The 23,813-nt window shown below is 44.4% G+C and overlaps 1 protein-coding gene across 1 annotated transcript in view; it reads left to right on the top strand.

The window, feature by feature from the left end:
• The first annotated feature begins 8,168 nt into the window (after window positions 1-8,168).
• Window positions 8,169-23,813, top strand: part of tshz3b (teashirt zinc finger homeobox 3b) — a 40,690-nt gene continuing 25,045 nt past the window's right edge. Inside the window, exons 1-2 of the mRNA XM_031569621.2 lie at window positions 8,169-8,506; window positions 8,908-9,279. Of these exons, the coding sequence (XP_031425481.1) occupies window positions 9,240-9,279 (40 nt within the window). The 5' untranslated portion in view covers window positions 8,169-8,506; window positions 8,908-9,239. The remainder of the gene's footprint in view (window positions 8,507-8,907; window positions 9,280-23,813) is intronic.

Genomic DNA, 23,813 nt, shown 5'->3' with positions numbered 1-23,813 from the left:
ATGGCAGTGTTTGTCTGGTTCTCATTGGGGTAAACATTTGTTCCAGTTGTAGATCTGGTGGGGCTGGAACATGAATCAGGGAGGAGAGGCGGAAACCACACTGACAGCTGCAGCTCATTACCAGCACTATTACTGATATAGGGGGCTGCTGGGGGAAATTCCTCCTTCCAGGGAGAGCGTTCCTGTTTACCATACACCGCCTCGGATCAAGACCTGCACAAAGACTAACCCACAATCACCCACACACACACGTATGTGGACACATTTGTGCGCGTGCACACACACACACACACACACACACACACACATGTATGTAAACATACACATACTCTTACTCTTCAGTGCCCACAAAACATTATTTTTCTTCCTGCCTCTCCCCCTTTAAAACATTTAATACACACACACACACACACACACACTCACACGCACACACACACACACACACACACACACACACACACACACACACACACACACACACACTCACACGCACGCACACATTGACACACACACTCACAATCTTGCTTCTCTCCTCCTGTCCTTCTATTTCTCAATCTCTCTCTGTCTTTCATGCAGACTCACACACTCATAGTCATTCACGCATGCTCACACTCCCACAACCACACACACACGCACGCACACACACACACGCAAGCACACACACACGCACGCACACAGATTTTCAGTGGGGAAGGACTGACTCACGGCAGTGGCGCACGTCATTCTGTTAAATCACAGCTCCAACAGCTCATTACAGCAGGAGCCCTCTGCTTTCCCTGCGTCCTAATTTAACACTTTCAGTCAGGAACGTAATGTTGTCTTTACTGTTTGTTCATTTTAAAGTCCAGACATGGCTCTCTATTTCACATTCATTATATTCCAAAACATAAGGGCTTTGTCTCCCTTTGAAATGTGCTCCAGTAAATTGTACTAAAATGGGGGAACAAAATAACAGATAAACAAATCCAACCACAAATGAAAGTGTAATATTTGGCCAACTAAATTATTTTCTTTTAATCCCTTATGTTTTACAGCTCTGAACAGAACACATATTTCTATATAACTATATAACAGCAGGAAAACTGGATAAATAATTTTAAGGGTTGTAAAAAAAATTGTATCACCCACATATGACCCAGTACATCGAACCAACAGTAATACTATGTGTACAAGGGCTGTCAAATATGTATGTATGTATGTGTGCATCTGTGTGTATGCTGTGTGTGTGTGTGTGTGCGTGTGTGTGTGTGTGTGTGTGTGAGAGAGAGAGAGAGAGAGAGATAGAGAGAGGGTGGGGGGGAGAGGTAGAGATAGAGAGAGATGAAGAGGAGTGTGTAAGTGTGTGCATGTGTGTGTGATTCCCTCTGACAAATGCTCAGGTCCAGCCCTGCTGAAGCATCACCAGCATGAAAGGGCTGTGACACAGGCCCACCTGATCTAATGGGTTAATGTATTAATTTCTCGCCCACTCTCCTCAAAAACATAAATCAAGCACAGCAAAATACCACCCTGTGTTTTGACTGGTCCAATCCTCTTTGACCTCTGCCAATTTTTATCTCATTTTGGCTTAACTTTGTAGATCAGACTTTAATTTTGAAGCAGCTCTCTTGGACAGTGATGAATAGGGTACATCAAGGAGGGCTTAAATTACCCTCTCCCTGGTGGCAACAGATCGGGAGGTGCTGTGTGTGTGTGTGTGTGTGTGTGTGTGTGTGTGTGTGTGTGTGTGTGTGTGTGTGTGTGTGTGTGTGTGTGTGTGTGTGTGTGTGTGTGTGTGTGTGTGTGGTGGAGGGGTGCTCTGTGACCTAGTAACAGACAGCGAAAGAGGGCTGGTCAGCATTTGCCCTCTCAACCCTGCAAGCTAGCACACCCAAAGTGGGAGGGCGTCAGGAGACATAAATAAATAAATAAATACAAATATGCCAAAACCCGCTCCTTGCCACCTTCGACAGACCTGTGTGTGTGTGTGTGTGTGGTCTGTGTGTGTATGTGTGTGTGTGTCTGTGTGGTACCACAATGCAGGACATGACTGGTAGGGACACTCAAGGAGCTTTGAGAGAGCATTTTGAAGTGCTTGACTCCTGGCCTCATTAGGAATGAACCAGAGCATGTAGTGGAGCCAGACTGAGGGTGTCAATACTGTGCTCACTCAAACAGAACGCTCATACTCTATGTTCCTATCAAATTGTAAACGTGAAATTCTTATCAAAGACATAATTTGCAATTAGATCAATAAGAAAAAAAAAGAATAAATATTACAGTGATCAAGTCTCAACAGTTTCCATGTGGATAGTATCTCTTGTTTTCATTTTTTTTTTTAAGTTTTTCTCTTTTTTTTGATAGATTCTTTAACCCTTTTTGTGTGACAAACTCTGGAAAGCTGATTTGAGGGCCTGTATCTATGGTTACAGTTTAGCTTCTTAAAGGTGACCAAATACCACCCCTCCCCTGAAAAGTGCTCTGCCTCTTTCTACAGTCTGCTAGGAACAAGTGTGCCGTGACGATGCGAGTATCCAGCGAGCGTATCCTCCTTACCACTGCGTCCACCGTCAGCTCTGAGCCTGGAGTCTAGCCCTCCTCTATAGTTGGTTTGTTCATTCATTCGTTTTAAACTCAGCTTAAATTCATTTAATTTCCCCTGTTAAGACATTTCCCAGAGGCTGAACATACAAACACATGAACACCTTCTTCTTGAAACCACAAAGCGGCTTTGGCACCTCTGTGTAGCACGGTTCGGTCGCTATCATATGACCTAACCGACCCCGGCGGTGCGCAGCTGACTCCTCGGCAAACATGGGAGTCTATTGCACATATTCCCTGGAGAAGCGATGGTCACAACAGCAGCAATTATTAACCTTTATGCGTAAGAGATGCTATCTCAAACAGCGGGTTACAGGGGCTTTATGTAAGCCTCTAGTGTGTGGTTATATGCCAGTGATGCGTTGGCACACACTCGGCTGCGCGTTACTAGAGATGCTCTGCTACCTCCTTCTTCAGCTAATTACTGTGCCGCTTCTCATGCGACTAGCCAGGGAATATCGATTACATCGAACTGCGCTCTGTTACACAAAAACGCAGCTATGTTTGTTTGACGAAAGGGTAAATAGCCAACAAGAGCCTCACCGGTAATAACTCCTGCACCTCCTCCTTAGTTGTAAGTGCACTCTGGAATAGTTTGGGCATGAGGACTTTTTTTTCATCTTAGAAGGATGCTGCACAACTTGATCGATGGATATTGTGTCTGGAGGCCTATGATGTGTCTAATACTATCTGGCTAGTGCTGGTAGATAAACTTTGCATCTTTAAATGCGAGTTTGAAAAAAAAAAACGGATCCTTGTCATTACTGTAGCCTATAGTTGATAACACATGTATTTAAGCCAATTATTGAGGAAATTGGAATTTTAACATGGTAAAATGGGTACACATACATGCAATGCATTTTCTGCGATTCATTTCAGTTGGTTTGATCGTTTTAAGATAATGTTCCGTCACAGAGCGCCGATAATTGTCCAAATAACTGAGTTAATAACATGTCTAAGTTTTATAGATCTCACAAATATGCATTGTCTTCCGCATAGATGAACGCACTGAATGTTAATGGCATATCTCTAATGTAATGTCCCAGCAGTTTTTCATTCGATTACACAGAAAGTTGCATTGCTAAAAAAAATCAAGACCAAATATTTTGCATTATTGTAAGAAGCATATACAATTCTTGTTAACCTTTTTTTTCCAAAATCCATATTTGTAATCTTTATCTTGATTTCATTCCAAACGTTCGATTAGATATTTCAAAAGAAGCATAAACATACATTTGGTATCACTCTTCCGTTAATTTGAAATATACATCGAAATATTCTGTCAGGATTTTAAATCAAAGCGAGTAAGTGCTGTTAGCAACGTCTTTTTAAAATACATATTTCATTAAAGTCATTAAAAGTCATATAGCCAAGCTTGGGTTGCACTGTAGAATTATTTCTAGAAATGTAAGCGAGACTTATAATTTAACTAACCATCTAACGCATAACGTTCGAAATTCGTCTGTATTATTTTTGTTACTCATTACTTCTACACGTTTTTTTCCCCCCAAATACCTCTTTAAGAAAGAATATCGCAAATATTTCAAAATATAAAAGTTTTCCGTCTTGCAGAAAGTAAGGCATGCACATATTCATACTCAAATCCAAACGAATGCTTATGATTAAAAAGTAAATATATAATAATATACAAGAAATAACTCGCTTGTCTTACTCTTGGCTTGCCTGTTATACTGACCTGAAAGACATATTCACAATCATCAACAACTTCCAAGCCTTTGTACCGGATTTAAAATCTGTCTATTCGAAACTGCAAGTATGAGGCCAAGTTTCTAACACCGTAATGCACTGAGAACTATGATAGTAGTCTCGTTCTCACCCGATTGAAGAGGTATGGTGGCACCTGGACCGTTCAATCTAAACCTGTATACTATTAAACTTTGTTGACAAATCATGATTGGTTTGTAGCCTACCAAAACATAGTAAACCCAACAACGCCAAACTTTTCATTTTACTGTAATTAATGATATTTAGATTTTACCGATCTGAAAGTTGATTTTGAATACGATAGAGCCATAGGGGTCCAGTGTAGAAGAGCTAAAACATAAATGAAGTGCATATCTCACCCTATAGCTATACTGAAATGGAGATGCTTCAAAGAGACGACCCTCTGTGCACATGTGTCGAATAAACAACATGGGCTGGTTTGAAAGTGTTCTCCTCTGTGAATATTGTATTGAATTCAGAAATGTGACCAATATTCATTATGGAGATTTGGGGCTGCAAAAGAAGCTGTAGACATGCCTTGAGAAGTCATAAGACAAGTATATGAAACAAGTTCAAAGCGTGATAGAGTTGCAATTTATGAAACAAATATACACATACATGTAAACAATTACCAAGTGCTGAGCTGCGGAGGCGGTGAATGAAAACCGAAAACAGTGGAACTATCGAGGCAAGGTGTGAAAATAATGTGACCTATTCCACCATCGTTCAATGGCCTTTGGTTACATCGGAAAATCGGAGTAAAACTCAAGAATCCCATTATCTGCAAGCATTTAAAGTCAGCATTTAAAACACCAGCAGGAGTGAACTGAGTTGTACGCATATGGTTTGTCTATATCCTGCTGCCCAATCCTGCCGGAGTATGAGGTGAGTATAGAACGGATATAAGATCAGGAGTGGGTAGCGCAAAGAATGCGCTCTCTCGTCTCAGTGCACTTCGCTCGTAACACGAGAAAGAAAATCTATTCCTTTCTAAAGATGAAAAGAGAAAATTCGTCTTTTGACAGAGGGGAGCTTCCTAAGGTACTTATAGTGATAGTAATAATTAGGCTACTGACAGTCTTTCAAACGATACAGACACTTAAAGGTTAGGCTGTAATGTCTACAGTGATGCGACATTTACGCGTAAGCTTCAAATCTGTACAACTTATAATGCACACAGCAGCCGTCAGTAATTTGGTCTGCTCTTTGAGATCACTGTTGAAAAGCAGACATCAATATCACAACATCAGCTGCTCAAATGTCTTCAACAGTTAGATCCTAGAGAGCCATATAGGCAACAATTAGATATGAAAATACAATTTTGCATGCGATCCAGAGAGGTTTTAAAACATAATTCCATTATCTTTGAAGCCTCTTAAAAGTCGATGAACTTTAAGATTGCATAAAAACTGATGTGTCCCTTGAAGTGTATCAGCCCTTGCCAGTTACAGACAGACACGTGAAATGACAAACTGGGAGTTCTACTATATAATATAAAGCCTACTAGTCCGGTTTTAGAAACACCGATGGCTGTCTTTACGCTAGCCTTTTACACTAATTTTAATATTTGTAGGATATTTAGCTGGTTTAAATAGCTAAGCAGGCCAAAACAATTAGACATTGTTGCGTATGGAATGCACAAACATCATGATCCAGGCCTCACAACCCAATTAAAAGTCAAAGGCCTATTTTAAAATGTTGACTCTGGAGATCCATACAGTTAATGACAGCGTGCTTCCTATGAATCAGATGTTCTCTCTGTGTCTCTTTCCTCAGCTCAGGCAAGCAAAGAACACACACACACACACACACACACACACACACACACACACACACACAGACAGACAGAGAGAGAGAGAGAGGGAGACAACAGGAACACACACACACACACCGCTATTTTAAGATGCTTGCCATAACAGCAGTCAACTTCACAAACACTTCACTATTACATTATTTGGTTTTCTTTTGTTCAGTATCAAGCCAGCGTTATCGACAACCTTAAACAGAGGTCAAATTCATTATATTTCCCAACCCTGGAAAATGTTTTATTTTAATACTGATTTTATTCGGACAGGGATTTCCAAGAATTCAGAATCTATTCTACCCTGTGTGAAAAACAAATCAGTTGTTGACATAGGCTTGCATACTGCATTTATACGAATTAACCCGACTGTGTATCCTCACATTTCGAATATATAATTGAGCTGAGCACCCCTACTTTCACTACATAACTTGTACCCTCTTTACTGGTGTTCCCTAGCATGCTTTTGATATTTTGTTTTCAGAAGAAACTCAATGCATAAAACAGCGCATTTCTAATGTCAATATAATGTGCTCCTTTAAATAGCACATATGCCACCAGATTCTACTTCATAGGGAGATGCATGAGTGAAATGTATTTTATAATATAGCACAATACTGCTTCACAAGGTGGCCTTTTGTCGAACAAAACGTCCTTTCCATCTACGCCCAGCGATGTACAAGATCGTCCTCAAAGCACTTTTGTTCACATCTCACAACCTTTCACATGTGAAGTAGCATACAATACCTTCACGAACTCTTGGCATTATTTCAAATGTTAGAGTAGCATATCATAAGACTTAACCCACAAGATAAATCAAGGCTTGAAACTGTTACATGTAGCCTATATGTAACTGGTTCTGCTTCAAGTCAGTTAACGCTGTCTAGAGCTATGTAATCAGACTCCAGGTAAAACGGGCTGTTTTTTTATTTAATTTGGTTTCAATAAGTTTCTTTTAAGAAATAGGCTATCGACTGCATTTAGTTCATCTTGACATATTTGGAACTTCTTCCCTGTGAAATAACAGTGCGTATTCACGCTCTACACTATAGCTCGCGTAGCTGTGCTCTGGCAAGTTGGCCAGCGCTGTAGCGACTCCGCACGGAGACGTGCTGCCTGTACTGTCTGAGAGGGTATTGTCGTTGCAAATGTGAGGCGTATGACACTGATGGATGCGCCAATGGTTAGACGGACAGATGCTTGGGCGGATCTAACGGCATGCAGTGCTGTAACAGCACACGACTGGAGATTGGGCAAAAACATCCCGATTCGGTGAAAGACTGGTCTTTCTCATCCCCCCCGCAAGCTTGGCGCACGGAGAGGAGATTTTGATGCCATCGAGCGAGTCCCCTGTTCCTCATCAGGGCTCGATACGGTTCCCTCTGCAGTTACATATTCTTGACTATTGACTTGCGTGATACGAGCGGCCTCGCAACATGGCAATGACACGGACTTGAACACAATCGGAAAGAAGAAGCAGTTTTTTCTCAACTCACCATTCGCTTGTTTTCGAGATTTTAACTCTCACTTTCCCACCGCTTCCTCTGCTTTTCCAGCGGAGAGAGGACAATCGCATTTTCATCCTACAGATGATCTGAAAAAAAAAAATTGGACAACTTATCCACTTTGACATTTTAAAAAGTATTCAGATTAACGTTACTCTTTATAACTTTTCTGCGTCAAATCAGACGAAATGTATTTAGCCTAACACAGAACTAAAGGCTACTTGTGATGGCCCCGAATATTAAAGAATTTGAATATTTTTATCATTTTCATCTTACCGTTTAAAACACACTGTTCCTTTCCATTCTGTATTAACCGAAACAAGGAAAACGTTTGATACGGAATTTGTGACTGACTTTTGAAACGAAGAAGGCATCTTGGAGCTAAGAAGTCGTGTGTGATTCGCTCTTGCTGTTTTTAAATACCTGCTATGAACCACACAAAGAAGGGGAAAAGTGCTATTAGCGGCCAAGAAAGTGTTTGGCAATAGCTACTGATCCATGCTCTCACAGCAGCTGAAGCACAGCAAGAGTCCATCCCCTCCTTCTGATGTACATTATTACAACAAGGGATACCCAATCAAGCACGTATCTCATCGATTCCCACCGCTCTCACTGGATTTTGAACGCGCTTGGACAAAATAACCGAGCGAGCCAGCCAGCGTGCGGACGACAAGTGTGGTTATTTCTCCATACGGCATCAGCATTTTTCCATCATTTCACCTTAAAACCAAGACGGACATTTGAAAGGCAATAGGGACTTTGACTCTGTTGGATTTCCATACGATGGTATCAGCAACGCACTGAGGTTGCCCTGCTGTTTTTTTTCCCTTTTCAAATTGCGTGCGGTTTCTGAGATCGGATTCCTGATGGATAACGTACTCAATCAACCGATCGAGTAAGTAGTCATTTACTAGCATAACGTTTCCTTTGTGGACCATTTTAAAAAGTGAATTGTTTTCTTTATGTCATATATCTAGGCTATCTCACAAGTAGGGTCGTTGCCTACACGCATATCCTATATAGGCTAAATAGGAGTTTATTTTTCTTTGATGTTTGGTTGTATATTTCAAAAGTGTCAATCATTATAAGATATTGTGCCTATCACGTACTTTGTATCGTAGAACAATATAGCATAGCCTAGGGCTTGCGACAGGGAGAAGCAAGATGTAGCCTGTGTGTGCCCACATGACAGGAGCTAGCTAACCATCCGACGTGTAAGGAGTTAATGTGACAGTGCTTGATGTTTGCCCCTGTTTGCAGACTTTGAGTGACGCGATCATTTCGTTTTCCTTTAAGCTTGCCTGTTGCAGCTTCCAACACGGAGTGAGAATCGCATTGAGGCTGAAGCATTTTTTCTCCCGCTGTACTGCTCGTCTGCTCACTGTGATATCCAAGTGGAGCGGGGAGTGAGAGAGGGAGAAGGAAAACGTGTCTTCTCTTCATCTTCAGAGCTACCTTTTTTCTTCACTGTCTGATTTTTTGTTTGAAAAGTGCCGATCTATGTCAGCCTTCTGAAAGCGCCCCAGGTACCGTGTAGGGAAGCGCCGCTATCAAAGAAGAGCGGACCAGCTCGAAATCTCTGGGGCTAGAGACGAACTCCTCAGCATATCCCCCTCCTTTAAACAAGCATGCCGCGGAGGAAACAGCAAGCGCCCAGACGCGCGTCAGGTACGGTCCTACTGCTTTTCGTGTTTTTGCTTCTTGTTTTTTGTAATGACCGCTGTTCTGTTAGGCTACCAAACGTATGTGGTGAACATGGATAATGTGTGTGTGTACATTCTGTGCGCTGGGAGAACAGTTCTTATGCCCGTTCACTCGAGCTGGATAGTTATTATGTAGCTGAAAGTTTTTTTTTTTCATTTCCCTTTTTATTAATCTGCGATTGGACGCGCTTTACTCTACCAACAGATTGTTACGAATGAAGCACAATTCTTAAATGGCACGGGGTTACAAAAAATAATTTTCAAAGTTTGGCGGGGACAAACATCTTGATCCGTAATTGTGTATTGCTTTGTCAACATTCTATTGGAAGGGGAAATAGCCTACTTTAGTAACAGAAGGTTAGCCCGACTAGCCAGTCAAGCGATGTTTCAAAGTCAACTTTTGCTTTGATAGTTCTCGCTTTGCCCTCTTTTACTCCCCTCTCCCCTTTTTCGTCGTAGGGCGCAGATATTGACTCCATGAATTAGAGATCTATAAAGAAGCGTAGGAAAAAAGGGCTTCGGTGTCAGCTGACTGTCATGGTTCCCTTTGATGCTCGCCTTCGCTGTTTTTGGGGCTTTGTGCTAAAACATTTGATCACAAAATGTCAACTTTCGCCTAGTTTTCCGAGGGTGAAAGGCTGTTTCTGGGAAAAACTTAAAGATTATTTCGCAGCAGACTCAGGGGAGTACGTGAACTGGAAGAGGCTTTAATGGACAATTGCCATCTTTGATTTGACGGCTGATTGATTGCCTGTCATCTGGCTTGTCTTTGATCTATTCATTCCCGATAAACATCAATAAATCACTCCCCATGGCAACGCCAGCCCCCGTGACGTCATGTCTGGTCTGACAACTACCCATTAAAACATCTTTAATTGCCTCTTTTGTACTTTTTCACTTCGCTTGAGCAGAGGACCGTATTTATGTTCCTCAAAACCTTTGAATGAAGAACACACACTACTGCTGTCCTGAATGCAGCATCAACAAATTTCCAAGAGGCTGTAATATAGGCCTACATTGATGGTAGTTTCTGAAAGGATCAGTTATTTTTTTAACTTCCAAACGTTAAATTTGATATGAATCTCAAATATAACCGAATTGTATGTGTTATGATGTGAATGTGTGTGTGTATGCACGCGCATACATGCACATACTGCACACACACAGACACACACACACACACACACTGTATTTGTGTGTTTGCGTGCACGAGTGTGTTTACCTATCACTGGAAATGTTTGGTCGTTTAACTATATTTGTCTTTATTAAAGCTATAAATCTAAATCGAAGTAAACAATAGCTTTGGCATTATTTTACACAAGAAAGACAATGCCACATTTTACTTAGACACGTTTGCAGTGTTGTAAATCATCTATTAAGGCAATTTTGTTATTTTGAACGATTGTGTTGTAAGTTGGCCTGCTTATTACACTTTGTAAATGATCGTTCACAGAGTGCTGTTGAGTGAACATGTCCACGATTGTGCTTTTGTTTTTGTATTGAGAGGCACGACATTTGTTACACCTCAAGAGCATGCACTCCAATAGTGAGTCTCCACGACATCTCTGGACACATCAGTTGGACGATTAGAACCCAGTCATGACGGTACATTTTACTGTCTACAGCAATCATATTCACTGAAAACACACACACACACACACACACACACACACACACACACACACATTGATACAAGGACAGAGTTCAATCACATTAACACATACATTCATTTATAGAGAAATACACGTAGTCATACACAGACACACACAGACACACACACACACACACACACACACACAGATAGTATGAAAAATGTAACTAATAGCCTAATCGGGAGACGGAAGAATGGTTTGCTCCATCAGGAGGAGCCGTCAAAGCGACTTTGTTTCATATTTGATTTAATTGTCTCCCCCTTGACAGCCACATTCATCAATGGCCCTAATGGTCAATCAGAAGTTGGCAGAGTGAGTGCTCTCATTTTGTTTCTCCCCCATACGTTGCGGCCCGCGCTTTACTTTATCAAAATGCTTTTGCCTAATGGACACACAGGGGAGAGAGGGGGGAGGAGGAGAGCGAGGGATGACTGAAAGGCTTCTCATTTCAGAGGAGTGAGAAAAAAATAAGGCATTTATTCGTTTGATGAGCGGATGAAGACAAATACGAGAGTAGTCAGAGAGGTCGTTTTTTTTTTTAAGATGAGGCAACTTCCTGTGATTTTTTTTTGGTGTGTTCCCTCTCCTTTTTTCTCCCTCCTTTTCTCCCACTCTCTCTCTCTCTCTCTCTCTTCACTCTCTACTTCTCTCTCTCCTTCCCAGCAGCCCTCACAGCTGCAAGTTATAAGGTTGACGACTGCTCCATGGCACACAAAGAGTGATGACAAATTGATTGCGCCGTAGTGATGGAAAGAGCAAAGGAAAGATGGCAGATGATGGGCCTTGATTAGGAACTTTGGGAAATGCAGTCCCCTGCAACCTTGAGCATTGCATGTGAAAAACCTCCCTCGCTTTCTATCTTTCCTTTGCTCTTTCTCTCTCTCCCTCACTCTTTCTCTCCCTCTATCACTCTTTTTCCCACCCCTCCACCCCCAAGTCTGGAAGGCCTGCTCAGCCAAGGAAAAAGAAAAGTTGTTTTGCCAGCTTCATTAGTGTTCCCCTAATTAGCTGTAAAGCTGATGGATTCCTGACAGGCCTAATGATTGGAGATGACAAGCTCCGCACACTGTCATCCAGCCCAATTAGGTTTGCAGCTAGTTTGATGTAATCAAGTTGATATTACACAGTCCTCCATGCCTTTAGTCCGCGCACTAACTCAATTTGCTGCTGCAGGTGACAAATGGGCCAGGGTACCTGGGTAATCATGTTGGCTAGAACTGGGCGCTTTTAATGGTCAGGAGGCGAACAACAACAGCGAAAATACACAAACACACAAACACACAAACACACAAACACACCGGCACATACATGTACCCCAAACACACATGAGACTAGGCGCCCGAGAGCAAGTACACACTTACAAATTGGGTGGGTTTTTGTGAAAGTTCTTGATTCTACACTTTCACACTAACACTCACCTACACACACAAACACACTAATACAGACTTGCCAGGTGGATGATCCTGCCTCTTAACAACCCACCCCCACCCACTCACAGACACACACACACACACACACACACACCCACTCACAGACACACACACACACACACCCACTCACAGACACACACACACACACATACACACACACAAACCCAGACAACACTGTCCTCATTCAGGAGAGGACAATGCAGTGAACACTGTTTTTGTCCACTGGCTTCAAAAACCGTGCCAGACCAAACATCAGTTGTTTTGGGGAGGAGGAAAGACCATCAAACACAGAGCTTTCATCCCACCTTAACTGACTGTAGTTAGCTAAGTCTCTGTGGATGACTGCGGTGCAAAAGGCTTTTATGTTGCTCCCAAGGTTTTATCAGTCCTAAAGCATCGGGACCTGTACGGACCAGTTGATAACATCATCTTGTTGTCGTTGAGATGGATTTTCCTCATCACGTCTCTGCAGTTAGGTTCCAGTTAAGTGACGCACGCGTGACAACTTAAGATGAATTTTGTTGATGTTGGTCATCATGACACTTTCAGAGCATATTCAAAATGACATCATTAGATGACATGGGATTTGGAAAATAAATGCATACCTGTGCTTACGTTGGCTAAATATGATTTATGTAAATATTAGGATTGTGACAAGTCTAGGCATTGAATCTAGGAGATGAATTGTGGTGTTGGAAACCAGCTGATTTCTGTGATTTTTGTTCATGTTTGATTGATTGTGGATGCTGTGAATTATTAGTCATATGTTGTGTTGTTAGTGTTTGTGTGTGTGTTTGTGCCTTTGTGTGTGTGTGTGTGTGCGCGCGCCTTTGTGTGTGTACGTGTATTTGAGTGTTGCCAGTAACTGTGACTTAAGATACATATTATCGTATGGATAAAAACGAGCTGACAGCACAGGTACAAACCCATAACACTTTTTTTTACATATAAAAGCATTTCAACAAATTATGTGCAAATAGGTGTAAGTGTGACTACATATCGAATTTAATTTATAATCAGTCTGGCGCACAGATAGTGTATTTCCTTTTGGAAAAATATGTGCGTTATTTCCGTTTAGAAAAAGTTGAAAGGCAGCACTAAGGCCAGTATATCTACCTGTATTGAGCCACACATTCACATGGTTGTTTGTACATTTAGTTTTTATCTGAGTTTCCCTGTTCCAGTTAAATATTTAAATGAGGGGTGGCATTGTATTAAATATGAATATACACATACTGTATCTTTATCCATGCAGATTATAGATTTTTGACAGTGGGATCCGAAATAAAAAATAAAAAAAATAAAAAAAGTGGAACAATTGGACCCCATCAGAATACTCTTTACTTGTTACTCATCACTCCATAGATTTTGTATATGCAGATATGAGTTACGAGGTCTACATCCTCAGACCTTGAAGTTTGATAGTGTCAGCTTAAGGTAGGCTTTCACGAAGAAGCTAAAGATTTGAATTGATTTGGTATTATTTGCTAAGGTTTTCAACAGCAGGATTGATGCTGTCTGCAGATGGAAATGACGTAATGGAAAAGAGAAAACAAATGGTGCTGTGAACTGCTTTAAAAATGACTGCCCAGTCAAATGTAGCTGTAAGTACAACTGCTTATGGTCTGAGTGCGCGACGTCAACATTACGACTTATGAAAGGACAATATAATTTGAGCAGAGTGACTCAGTTGAAAGGTTTGATGTTAGCATGCCCTCTCCCTCCCTCCCTCCCCCCTCTCTCCCTCCCTCCCCTCCTCTCTCTCTCGCCCCCCCCTCTCTTCCTTTCTCTCGGCGTGGCGCCCCCTCCTTTAGGTGGCTGCTCGGAGGCCTTGCTCTGTGGATTATGGGTCCTGTGTTAGCCTTGCTCTCACATTGCTCCCCAAAGCCGCGCTCTCCCAGGCAGCCAACTGACACTATGATTAGTTATGGCCGTCCTCTGCCTTTTTCACCGCAAGAAGTGAGCAACAATGAAGGGGGCTAAGAGCGGAGGGAAGGCTGAGAAAGAGAGAGAATGAGGGGAAGAGAGGAAGGGGTAAGGGGAAAAGCTGAATAACCTTGCAGCAAGTGTGAGATAGATGGATTGAGAGAGGGCGGGAGGGGAGGGAGACGAAAGGGAGGGAAAGTTCCCCTTCCCGTGGATCTACGGCGGGGTTGATGGTTGATAAACAGAATTTTTTTTCTGGAATCTTCCGTCATGGCTCCCATTAGCTTGACAGCTGTCAATTAGAGCTCCCTTGGTCTCGCGGGCTGCAGTTTATTGCAGGCGGTTGATGCTGTCATTTCGCTCACAGTTTCGCCTTGAGCGTTATCACGAGCGCTGAAACAGTCAATAGCTGATGCATCAGCAGTTATTTCTTAAATTGGCTCACAAGGCTGCATCCTTCCCTCATTTTTTTTCCAACACCCCCCCCCCCTTTCTCTCCCTCTCTCTCTTTCTCTGTCTCTCCTCCCCTCCACCCTCTCTTTTCCAAAGATTGTTTTGTGAATAGATGGCGATGAATTGCGACTGCAGCAGGGTTAGTGAGAGTGCAGCCGGGAGGGCGACACGATGCGCACACACACACACACACACACACACACACACACACACACACACACACTCACACACACACTCACACACTCTCTCACACACACACACACACACTCACACACTAGCACATAGACAAACATGTAGATACAAGACATAAACATGCACATGCCTAGATACACACTTGATATACACTTTGCCTTACAGACCTTAAAAAAATGAGATATGCACATCAAACCGTTACTGTGTCTGCCTTGAAACGACTCCATAATAATTGTATAATAATCATCTGTGCTTGCTTGTGTATATTGAGGAATGTTGAATATTGCAAGCATGCAGATTTTCTAAATGACTCATTTGGCTATTTATACGAAATGGAGACTGTGTTCTGCTTTACTGATTAAATGCAATGCTAGTTTTATATATTCATACTATGAGTGCCGATAAAATTGATTTTGAAACAGGAGAATATAGCACACAAGGTGTGTTTCCTACGGAAGCCCTGGAAGGACACAGCAGGGAATTATATTTCTGAAATACCGTTGCGTTCCCTGGCAATAGTTTTGTGTTACCTCTCTATACTATTGGATTTGCTGAGTGGCATTGCGTCACAATGGTATTTTGTTTCCCCGCAATAATATTTTGTCCCCCTCCAGACTATTGCGAGGAGATGTGGATATACTGAGTGAGAGGTCATGAAACTATATCAGAAAAAATAATTTTCTACTTTGTTTTTCCAAGAGATTCCACAGCCTCTTAATTTACAGACTGCAGTATTTTTTTTATTTGAATTAAAAGCCCTGTGCTATTATCTACTCGAATGTGATTATGATTATGTTATAGGTTTTGAGTAACTACACTTCGTTCTCATCTTCATGAATGCAACAAGCAAAAAATATATAATGCTTGTGGCTACTTATACAGACATATTCATTCCTAGTCAAAGTTGCTAAGGTAAGAGATGTTTTAAAAATAAGTATGCCTTTGGGCATCTGTTTTTTTCGGAATCTCCTTTAACGTAAACATGTGATTTTCTTCTGACTGAGGATCTGTTAGATTGATGATGTAACAGTGATAGCAATATTAATGTAAGCATACTATGAATTTATACGGGTATTCAAAACCATTTTCACACATGACCGAAACAGACTTTTACACACCGTTCCTTTAAAGTATTCACGTCCTCTAATTCTCTCCATCTATTTCCCCACCTCGCTCTGCATGGTAGGACTCATATTTAATTAATTAATGATTATCAGTTTCTTTGTCGCCCCATGATTAGAGACTCATGTCGTCTATTAAACATTATTATTAAAACGTGCGAAACAAACTTTCTCATTATTCCGCGGTGATTAGTGATTGGGCAGGACACCCCACTGGGATTCGTCTGGTCTGATTCGCTGGCATCCCAGCCTGACGCACTCTGGGAAACGGCTCCTCATTTGGGACAGCCATTCGGAGGAAACAGGAAATTGAGAGGGTTTCAGGGATCTCCGTGCTTCTCGTGCCAAGCTAGCCACTTATTTTCGTGCTCGTACAGTACTGCTACATTCCAAAAATCCCCCCCCCCCCCTCACACACACATACACACACACACACACACAGAGAAAGACACACACACTAGGCTGGCTGTGATTTCACTATGCTAGGGAATCGCCTTTTCAAAAAGCCTCACAAGCTGATTTTGTCCCAAAACATCTCTCTCTCTACTTCCCTCTCTCTCTCCCTCCCTCTCTCTCTCTCTCTCTCTCTCTCTCTCTCTGCCCGCACCCCTCCATCTGAAGCGATAGCAGTGCTCTTTGTGTGAAGTGTGTGTCAGGGCAGTGTGCAGGTTTTGCAGACTCTGGCAGTGAAGTTGCACGGGGGGATTAAATCTCCCAGAAGCCCCGCATGCACTGTGAAATATGGCTTTGTGGAAGTAATCCCTGTCTGTGTTGTTGTCATGTAGAGGGGCGAGGAAAGGCCGAGACTGGGCTGAAAGGGGTGGGGGTGACGGGGGGGGGGGGGGGTGACGGGGGGGGGGGCAGGATGGGGTGTAGAAGCGAGACGGTGAGTTTGGAGGGGTGCGGGGAGGGGAGGGGAGGGGGGGCGTCGTGGAGCACGGCAGGGGTAGGGTTCTGACTGTCGTTTGGGCCAGCCTCCAGGTCTGGGTTTCTTCTTTCTGTACATGTACGCGTGTGTGTGTGTGTGTGTGTGTGTGTGTGTGTGTGTGTGTGTATATGTCTGTGCATGTCTGCACCCGAGTGGCAGGAGGCCCATTCTTTCCCCTGGTGCAAATCCACCTCCTCCTTTTACGGGTGAAACTGACAGCCATCCGTCATGCCTGTGTGTGTGTGTGTGCGTGTATGTGTGTGTGTGTGTGTGCGTGTGTGTGTGTGTGTATGTGAGGGAGAGAGAGAGAGAGAGGGAGTGAGCGAGCGACACGGGCGCGTTTTGATGGCTGATGGCTGATGGCGCTGGTGCCTGTGATGAAAGGCAGGGCAGGGGGAGAGGCAGGCAGAGAGAGGCCCTCGTAATCAGGGCCAGCCAGGGCCCTGACATCCCTCTCAGGCCTGACAGGCCCCTTCCTCTTCTCTCCGCACCGCACCGCCGGCAGACGGCCTCAAACGCCCGCGCTCCCTTCGCCTCCTCTCAGCCCCTGATCAGTCTCAGATGCGAGGCATTATCCCTCCTCCTCCTCCTCCTCCTCCTCCTCCTCCACGCCGCCACCACCACCACCACCACCACCACCACCTCCTCTGCCACGCCTCCTCCTCATCTCCTTCTCTCCGCACTGGTGTCTTTTTTTCTTTTCTTTAATGAGGCAGAGGAAAAAGAGGGGGACCAGGAAAGAGTAAGGGCAGGGCTGTGTGTGTGTGTGTGTTGGGGGGGGGGGGGGTCTTAGGTGGGGGTCCCTGTCTTTCGTGTGTGTTTGTGTTTATGTGCGTGTGTGTGGTGAGTCTCTTTGCATACCTCTTTGTATTTGTGTGTGTGCTTTATTTTTATCTGGGGTGGTGCTGTGCGGTGCGGTGTGTGTGTGTGAGCATTTTCCCCTTCCTTGGCAAATACAGGCAGGTGCAGGCAGAGAGAGAGAGAGAGAGAGAGAGAGAGAGAGAGACTGTGTGTGTGAGAGAGTGAGTGTGAGTGAGAGAGAGAGAGAGTGAGTGAGTGTGAGACTGAGTGAGTGAGGGAGAGCACGGCGGAGAGGAAGTCTGTTTTATTTTATACTGCGGGCCTGTTGCTAATTAATGTTTCTTGGTAGGATTCTGTCGGAGTTGAGTAATGTTTTTGATCTTTATGCCTGATAACTGCATACCTAATGAGATTTCAAAGCTTCTCGAGATGTGTGTGCGCTGCTCCCTGCAATTATTGACAGATGCCTTTTCTTCACCATTGGGTTCTGCACCATAAATCCTTCCCCTGTAATGAGCTTGAGAAGTGCCACCCTGCCAGTGAGCTAATGAAACCGCGTGCGAGAGGTGGGGGCCACCGGGGGATCACGCTTCCCTGACACATTTTTTTCTTTAAATGCACTCTGCAGATGTCAGGCCCCCACCCCACACACCAGCACGTTCAAAAAGAAAACGAGGAGGAGAGCGAGGGAGCGGGAGATAGAGGAAGGAGAGAGAGAGAGAGAGAGAGAGGTGGAGGAGAAAAAATAGAGAGAGAATGATAACAACTAAAAAAAAAAAAAGGAACGAATATTTGGATTCCCTCTCAGTGAGCGCTTGTGTATGTTTGTGTGTGTCTGTTGGAGAAAGGGAGAGAGAGAGAGAAAGGGGGTGAGCAAGAGGGAGAGAGAGAGAGAGAGAGACAGTTTTGGCCTGCGAGGCGATCATGTTTCGGTCCCATGTTAAGGCCATTTGTCTGAGTTACGTAGTTTTTATTTGAAATAGTAGTAGCGTTGTTGCCGAAGTTGACTTTGATTGATAGAACTGCCCTCTAAGCTACTCTGAGCCAGCTTTTTTTAGTTTGCCTTTTTTCTCTCTCCCTCTCTTCTCTCTCTCTCTCTCTCACTCACACACACACACACACCACACACACTTTTTTCATTTTAGTCTCACCAATTCTTGTCTCTTCCTCTCAATGAAATCTGAGTAGGGACGGAGACAGGGAGAGACAGAGAGACAGTGGGAGACAGACGGACAGGGGAACGGTAAAAAAAACTGAAATGGTTGAAAGTATGGCGAAGGCACTCAGACACACTCAGACACAGACACACACGCAAATGCTCCCACAGCGGTTTACTGCTGGGATTCCGCTTTGGTATCCTGAAACTGGACAGTCAGTAGTGTGGGAGAAAAGCAAAAAGAGAGGGAGAGAGAGAGAGTGTGTGCGTGAGAGAGAGAGAGAGAGAAAGAGAAAGAAAGAGAGGAGAAGAGAGGCGCTCCATGCCAAACAGTCGATTTCCTCCTCTCCTCGGCATGGTCATACATCATGGACCCACCCTTCTCTCTTGACAGAATGACGCGTGTCATTTATCAAACGGGCCCTTGCCAGAGAGCCCTGCGCGAGGGGCCGTCTTCCTCCCCTCAGAGAGGAGAGGAGCCACTGCGGCCGCCACGCCGCATCTCAGAGGAGGCCAGCGGGGTGGGCCGGGGGTCGCGGGGGAGGGGGGAGGAGTCCAGGGAAGGGCGTGTGGGTGGGGAGACAGGGCGGTGGGAGGAGGTGACTGAGGGGAGTGGGGGGGGAGAATGGCTCCAGTAGTTCCAGTAATAATGTTGCTCAGGCTCTCACATTCCCCTAACCCCTATGTGCGAAATGGGAAAGAATGCCTCTAGACTGTGGGCTGTGTTAAAGTGTGTGTGTGTGTGTGTGTGTGTGTGTTGTGTTTTTTTACGTGGGTGGAGAGTGAGAGAGACAAGTTTATGAGGTGTGTGTTGGAGGCTGAAGCGGCCTCAGTGAGCAGTATGTGCCTTGTGCACATCTGCCTCGTGAAGCAGAGAGTCCCAGAAGTGAGTTCAGTCTGATCCTGTGTGTGTGTGGGTTTTGTGTTTCTTCTTTTAATTGTGTTTTCATTTGAGAAATGTGTTTGTATTCCCCTCTCTTCCTCTCCATCTCATGTTCTCTGTGTGTATTTTGGTGTGTGTGTGTGTGTGTGTGTGTGTGTGTGTGTGTTGTGTTGTGTGTGAGGTACCCCTGTGAATCCCCTATTTGGGACCCTCGGGCTGACAGGTATCACTCAAGAGCCCATTCCACCCTCCTCTCTCTCTCTCTCTCTCTTTCTCTCTCTCTCCTCTCAATCTCTTGCTTTCCGTCGCTCTTTTTCAGTCTCTTGAGGGGGTTGCGGGAGTGAATTGGAGCTCTCTCCCTTTCCCATGATTCAAAGGAGCATTACCGAAGATGGATGCTCCTTAAAAAAAAGAGATTGATGATGGATACGAGGCTGGGCCGTGTCATTCATCATTTTGAATATTATTTAGACTGGCCGTGTAAAGCTGTAACCTGAGCTTTGCTAGGAGTGAGGACTAGAGTGCTGGGCCCTGGACGTGAGGCGTCCATGATGGATGGGTCAGCTCGTTCCTTGTTTGTTACCAGATACCAGAGGAGCCGCACTCGTTCGCTCACTCACTCAGTCAGTCGCTCAGTCACTCCTAATGCCTGGCTTTTGCCTGAAAGGGTGAAAAGAAAACCAGAGGGGTTGAGTGGGGAGGGGGGGAAAAAAACAAATGTTGATGTGTTTGTTTGTCATCACGGCAGGCTGGTAACCCGGGCAACCCCGCTCTTTTTTTTTTTTTCACGGCCACCTCTGATGGAAAGGAGTTGACACGTTTCTGCATGAAGGTTTTTTTTTTTTTTTTGACAGCCCCTCAGGACGAGGTGACCATTGTCGTCATGGCTGCGGAAGGAGCAGGAACAGCTGGCCTTCATTAGCAGGAAATGAAGCCGACCTTTAAAAAAAAAACGAGGGGGAAAAAAAGACTTTTTGACTTTCATGCTGACATGTGCACTACAGTGGGGGAGTACTTCTTACTGCCTGCTCTCTTGTTGGTGTAACTTTTAGTTGCATTGTGCTATGGTCAACTCCAAACACCAGGCACCGCGCGCTCTCCAGCATGCTACGTGATATAGCACCGGTAGTGTTTTCGCACCGTATCATTTATTCAGCTTTTGCACCCAAGTGAACACGTACTGTTGTAATCTGACCACGGAGATACATTGTCGTTAATCAGTCGTTCAAACAATACACCGAAGCTAGCATCAGTGGAGTATTTTGATGGACTAACTCGAGAGCCTTTTTCTCTCGCTAGTGGTGGGACTTCCAGCCCCGCTGCTTTTGAAGAGGGCTAGAGACAGGTCAAACTGTGGAGAGAGAGGCAGTCTACCTCTGACCTGCACCTCGGTGCCATAGGGCCACGCCGGCGCACAGCGAGGGAACGAGGGAGGCACAGAGGGAGAGAGGGAGAGAGGGACACAGAAGGGAGAGAAAGGTTGTTTTGTTTTTCTGATCTTTTTTTTTTCTCTCCTCTTCCCTCAGTCGTCCCTCCTCTACCCTCCTGTGTTCTCTCCCTCCCTCCCTTTCTTACTCTCCCTCTCTTTCTCCCTCTCTCCCTCTCTCTTTTTTCTCCAGTTTTATAGCAGGAGACATGATTTATTGTGGCCATCCATCTTTGGGTCTCATCCATCACCTCCTGGTTGCTAGGCAATCATGGCAGCAGCTGTTTGCTTTGAATCAGACAGAGGCGCTGTCAATCAGCACGGGCAGGTGAAAAGCATTAGAAACACGCTATTGTCAGACGGAATAATTAATCAAAGGAAGGAAAGATAATTAAAAAGATATGACCCTTGCTAGCACTTGCTCTGGGTTGCTGGCGAGAGAGGGGAAAAAAAGAAGGTAGAGGGAAAATGAAGGGAGTGTAAGAGGAAGAAGGAGCTAGCATGTCCTCCTCCCCCCCTCTCTCTCTCTCTCTCTTTCTCTCTCTCCCTCTCTTCTCTCGACACTCTGAAGGAGTGGTGAGCAGGAGTGCAGATAAAGCCTGTTCTTGTCGTCAGTGGCCCAGGTTCTAATTAATTAAAAAGAGATCGGGGGGGAAGAAAGTGGAGAGAAATAATAAAAGGCTGGCAGAGGAGATGAGAGGGTGCACGAGAGAAGGAGGGAGAAAGAGAATGAGAGAGAAGGGGAGAGAGAGAGAGAGAGAGAGAGAGAGAGAGAGAGAGATGAAAGGACCGAGTGCCTCTTTTTGATACCAGGAAATGCGACAAATGCACACTTTTAAGTGTGCCTCTCCGAGCCCTGGTCACAGACTCTCCTCTGTGTGTGGTCAGATTGTGTATGTTTCTGAAGACCTGTGCTCTTCACATGTAGTAAGCTTCTCCTCTTTAACCAAGTCACTATATCATTTCTCTTTCCCTTTCCATTTCTGGAAAATGGCTGCATTTCTCCTTGTCTCCGGTGATGAAAGAACTGTTATCGTGATTTTCTCCTGCTGGTCAGTGTTATTGTGTAGATTGTAAAGTGGAATTTAGTGTGTGCATTGATTTTAATTGACTTGAAGGATATTTGCTTTAATACACAATGCAGTCAAGGTGCAGCTAGCATATGTTCATCTGTTTGTGCAAACATAAACCTGTGTGTGTTCTTGTGTGTGTGTGTGTGTGTGTGTGTGTGTGTGTGTGTGTTAAACCCGGTGGCCCAGCCTAGACTGGAGTCTCTCCCCTTGTCGTAGTCCCACAGGATAGGTGATTTCAGGTCAGGTTGCCCATAGCAGCAGGTTCTCCTGGGTCTCTCTCTCTCTCTCTCTCTCTCTCGCTCTCTCTCTTGCTCTCTGTTTGTTCTCTGCTCTCTCTTTTATCCTGCCGTTAACACAGATAAGGCTTGGAACATGGCGCTCATATTTCTAGCCTAAATGTTCTCATAAATGTTGCTTTTTTTTACCGCTGTGTTTTTTCAATATTCACACGTTGCCTCCACAGCCTTGCGCAGGTTTGGTCCCCTGTGTTATGACTCTGAGTTTGGTCAGCTCTACTCTGCTGCTAAGACCCTTAATGAGTGACACACACACACACACACACACACTAAAACACACTAAACACACACTTAACATGAAAATGCAATGGCTACTAGGTAGGGGCAGCAGCTGCGGGGCTTGTGCCTACAGCTGCAGAGATAGACACCAGTCATAACATTATAGCAAGGGTTTTGGAGACACTATGCCAGGGCCTGAATAGGCATCTAGAACAGAATCAAATCAAATAAAAAAACCTTTAGCCTTTAGCTCTCCATGAACCTATACTAACCCTCTAGCTCTGTCCCCCTCCATCTTCTCTCTCCCTCTCGATCAGGGGTGATATATATTGACCAGCACATGGCCTTAGCCTGATAAGTGTGATTCCTGATTCAAACACTTTCCATGAGGAACCAGAGACACTGAAACCAGGCCTGGCTTAGCTTAGCCTAGACTAGCCTAGCTGGGCCTAGACCTGCACCAGGGCTCCGTTAGACACACACACACACACACACACACACACACACACACACACACACACACACACACACACACACACACACACACACACACACACACACACACACACACACACGCCTGTCCAGACGGGAGGAGCTTCATCAAAAAGCCCACAAACACGGCGGAGACAATGGACATGTTTGTAGGCCCTGCTGAAATGCTGGCGGTGGCAGTGGCAGTGGCGGCGGCGGCCCCAGCGTCGTTACGCCTTTTTACGAGGAGCAGCTAATGTGATCTTCCTCCTGAAAACACACATCAGAGAGATAGAGAGAAAGAAAGAAAGAAAGAAAGAGAGAGAGAGAACGAGAAAAGAGAGCGAGAGTGGGCCCTGGTATTTTTAGGCTTAATTAGTCGCATAGTTTCAGATATAGCCCCGAACTATGGCGGCATCTCACTGTGACATTCAAGACGCGATTGTGTCACCAGCGGCTAGTTAGGCTTTGA

This window comes from Clupea harengus, chromosome 6, assembly GCF_900700415.2.
Source record: "Clupea harengus chromosome 6, Ch_v2.0.2, whole genome shotgun sequence".
Classification (NCBI taxonomy): Eukaryota; Metazoa; Chordata; class Actinopteri; order Clupeiformes; family Clupeidae; genus Clupea; species Clupea harengus.
This window is presented reverse-complemented; position numbering and strand designations above follow the sequence as displayed.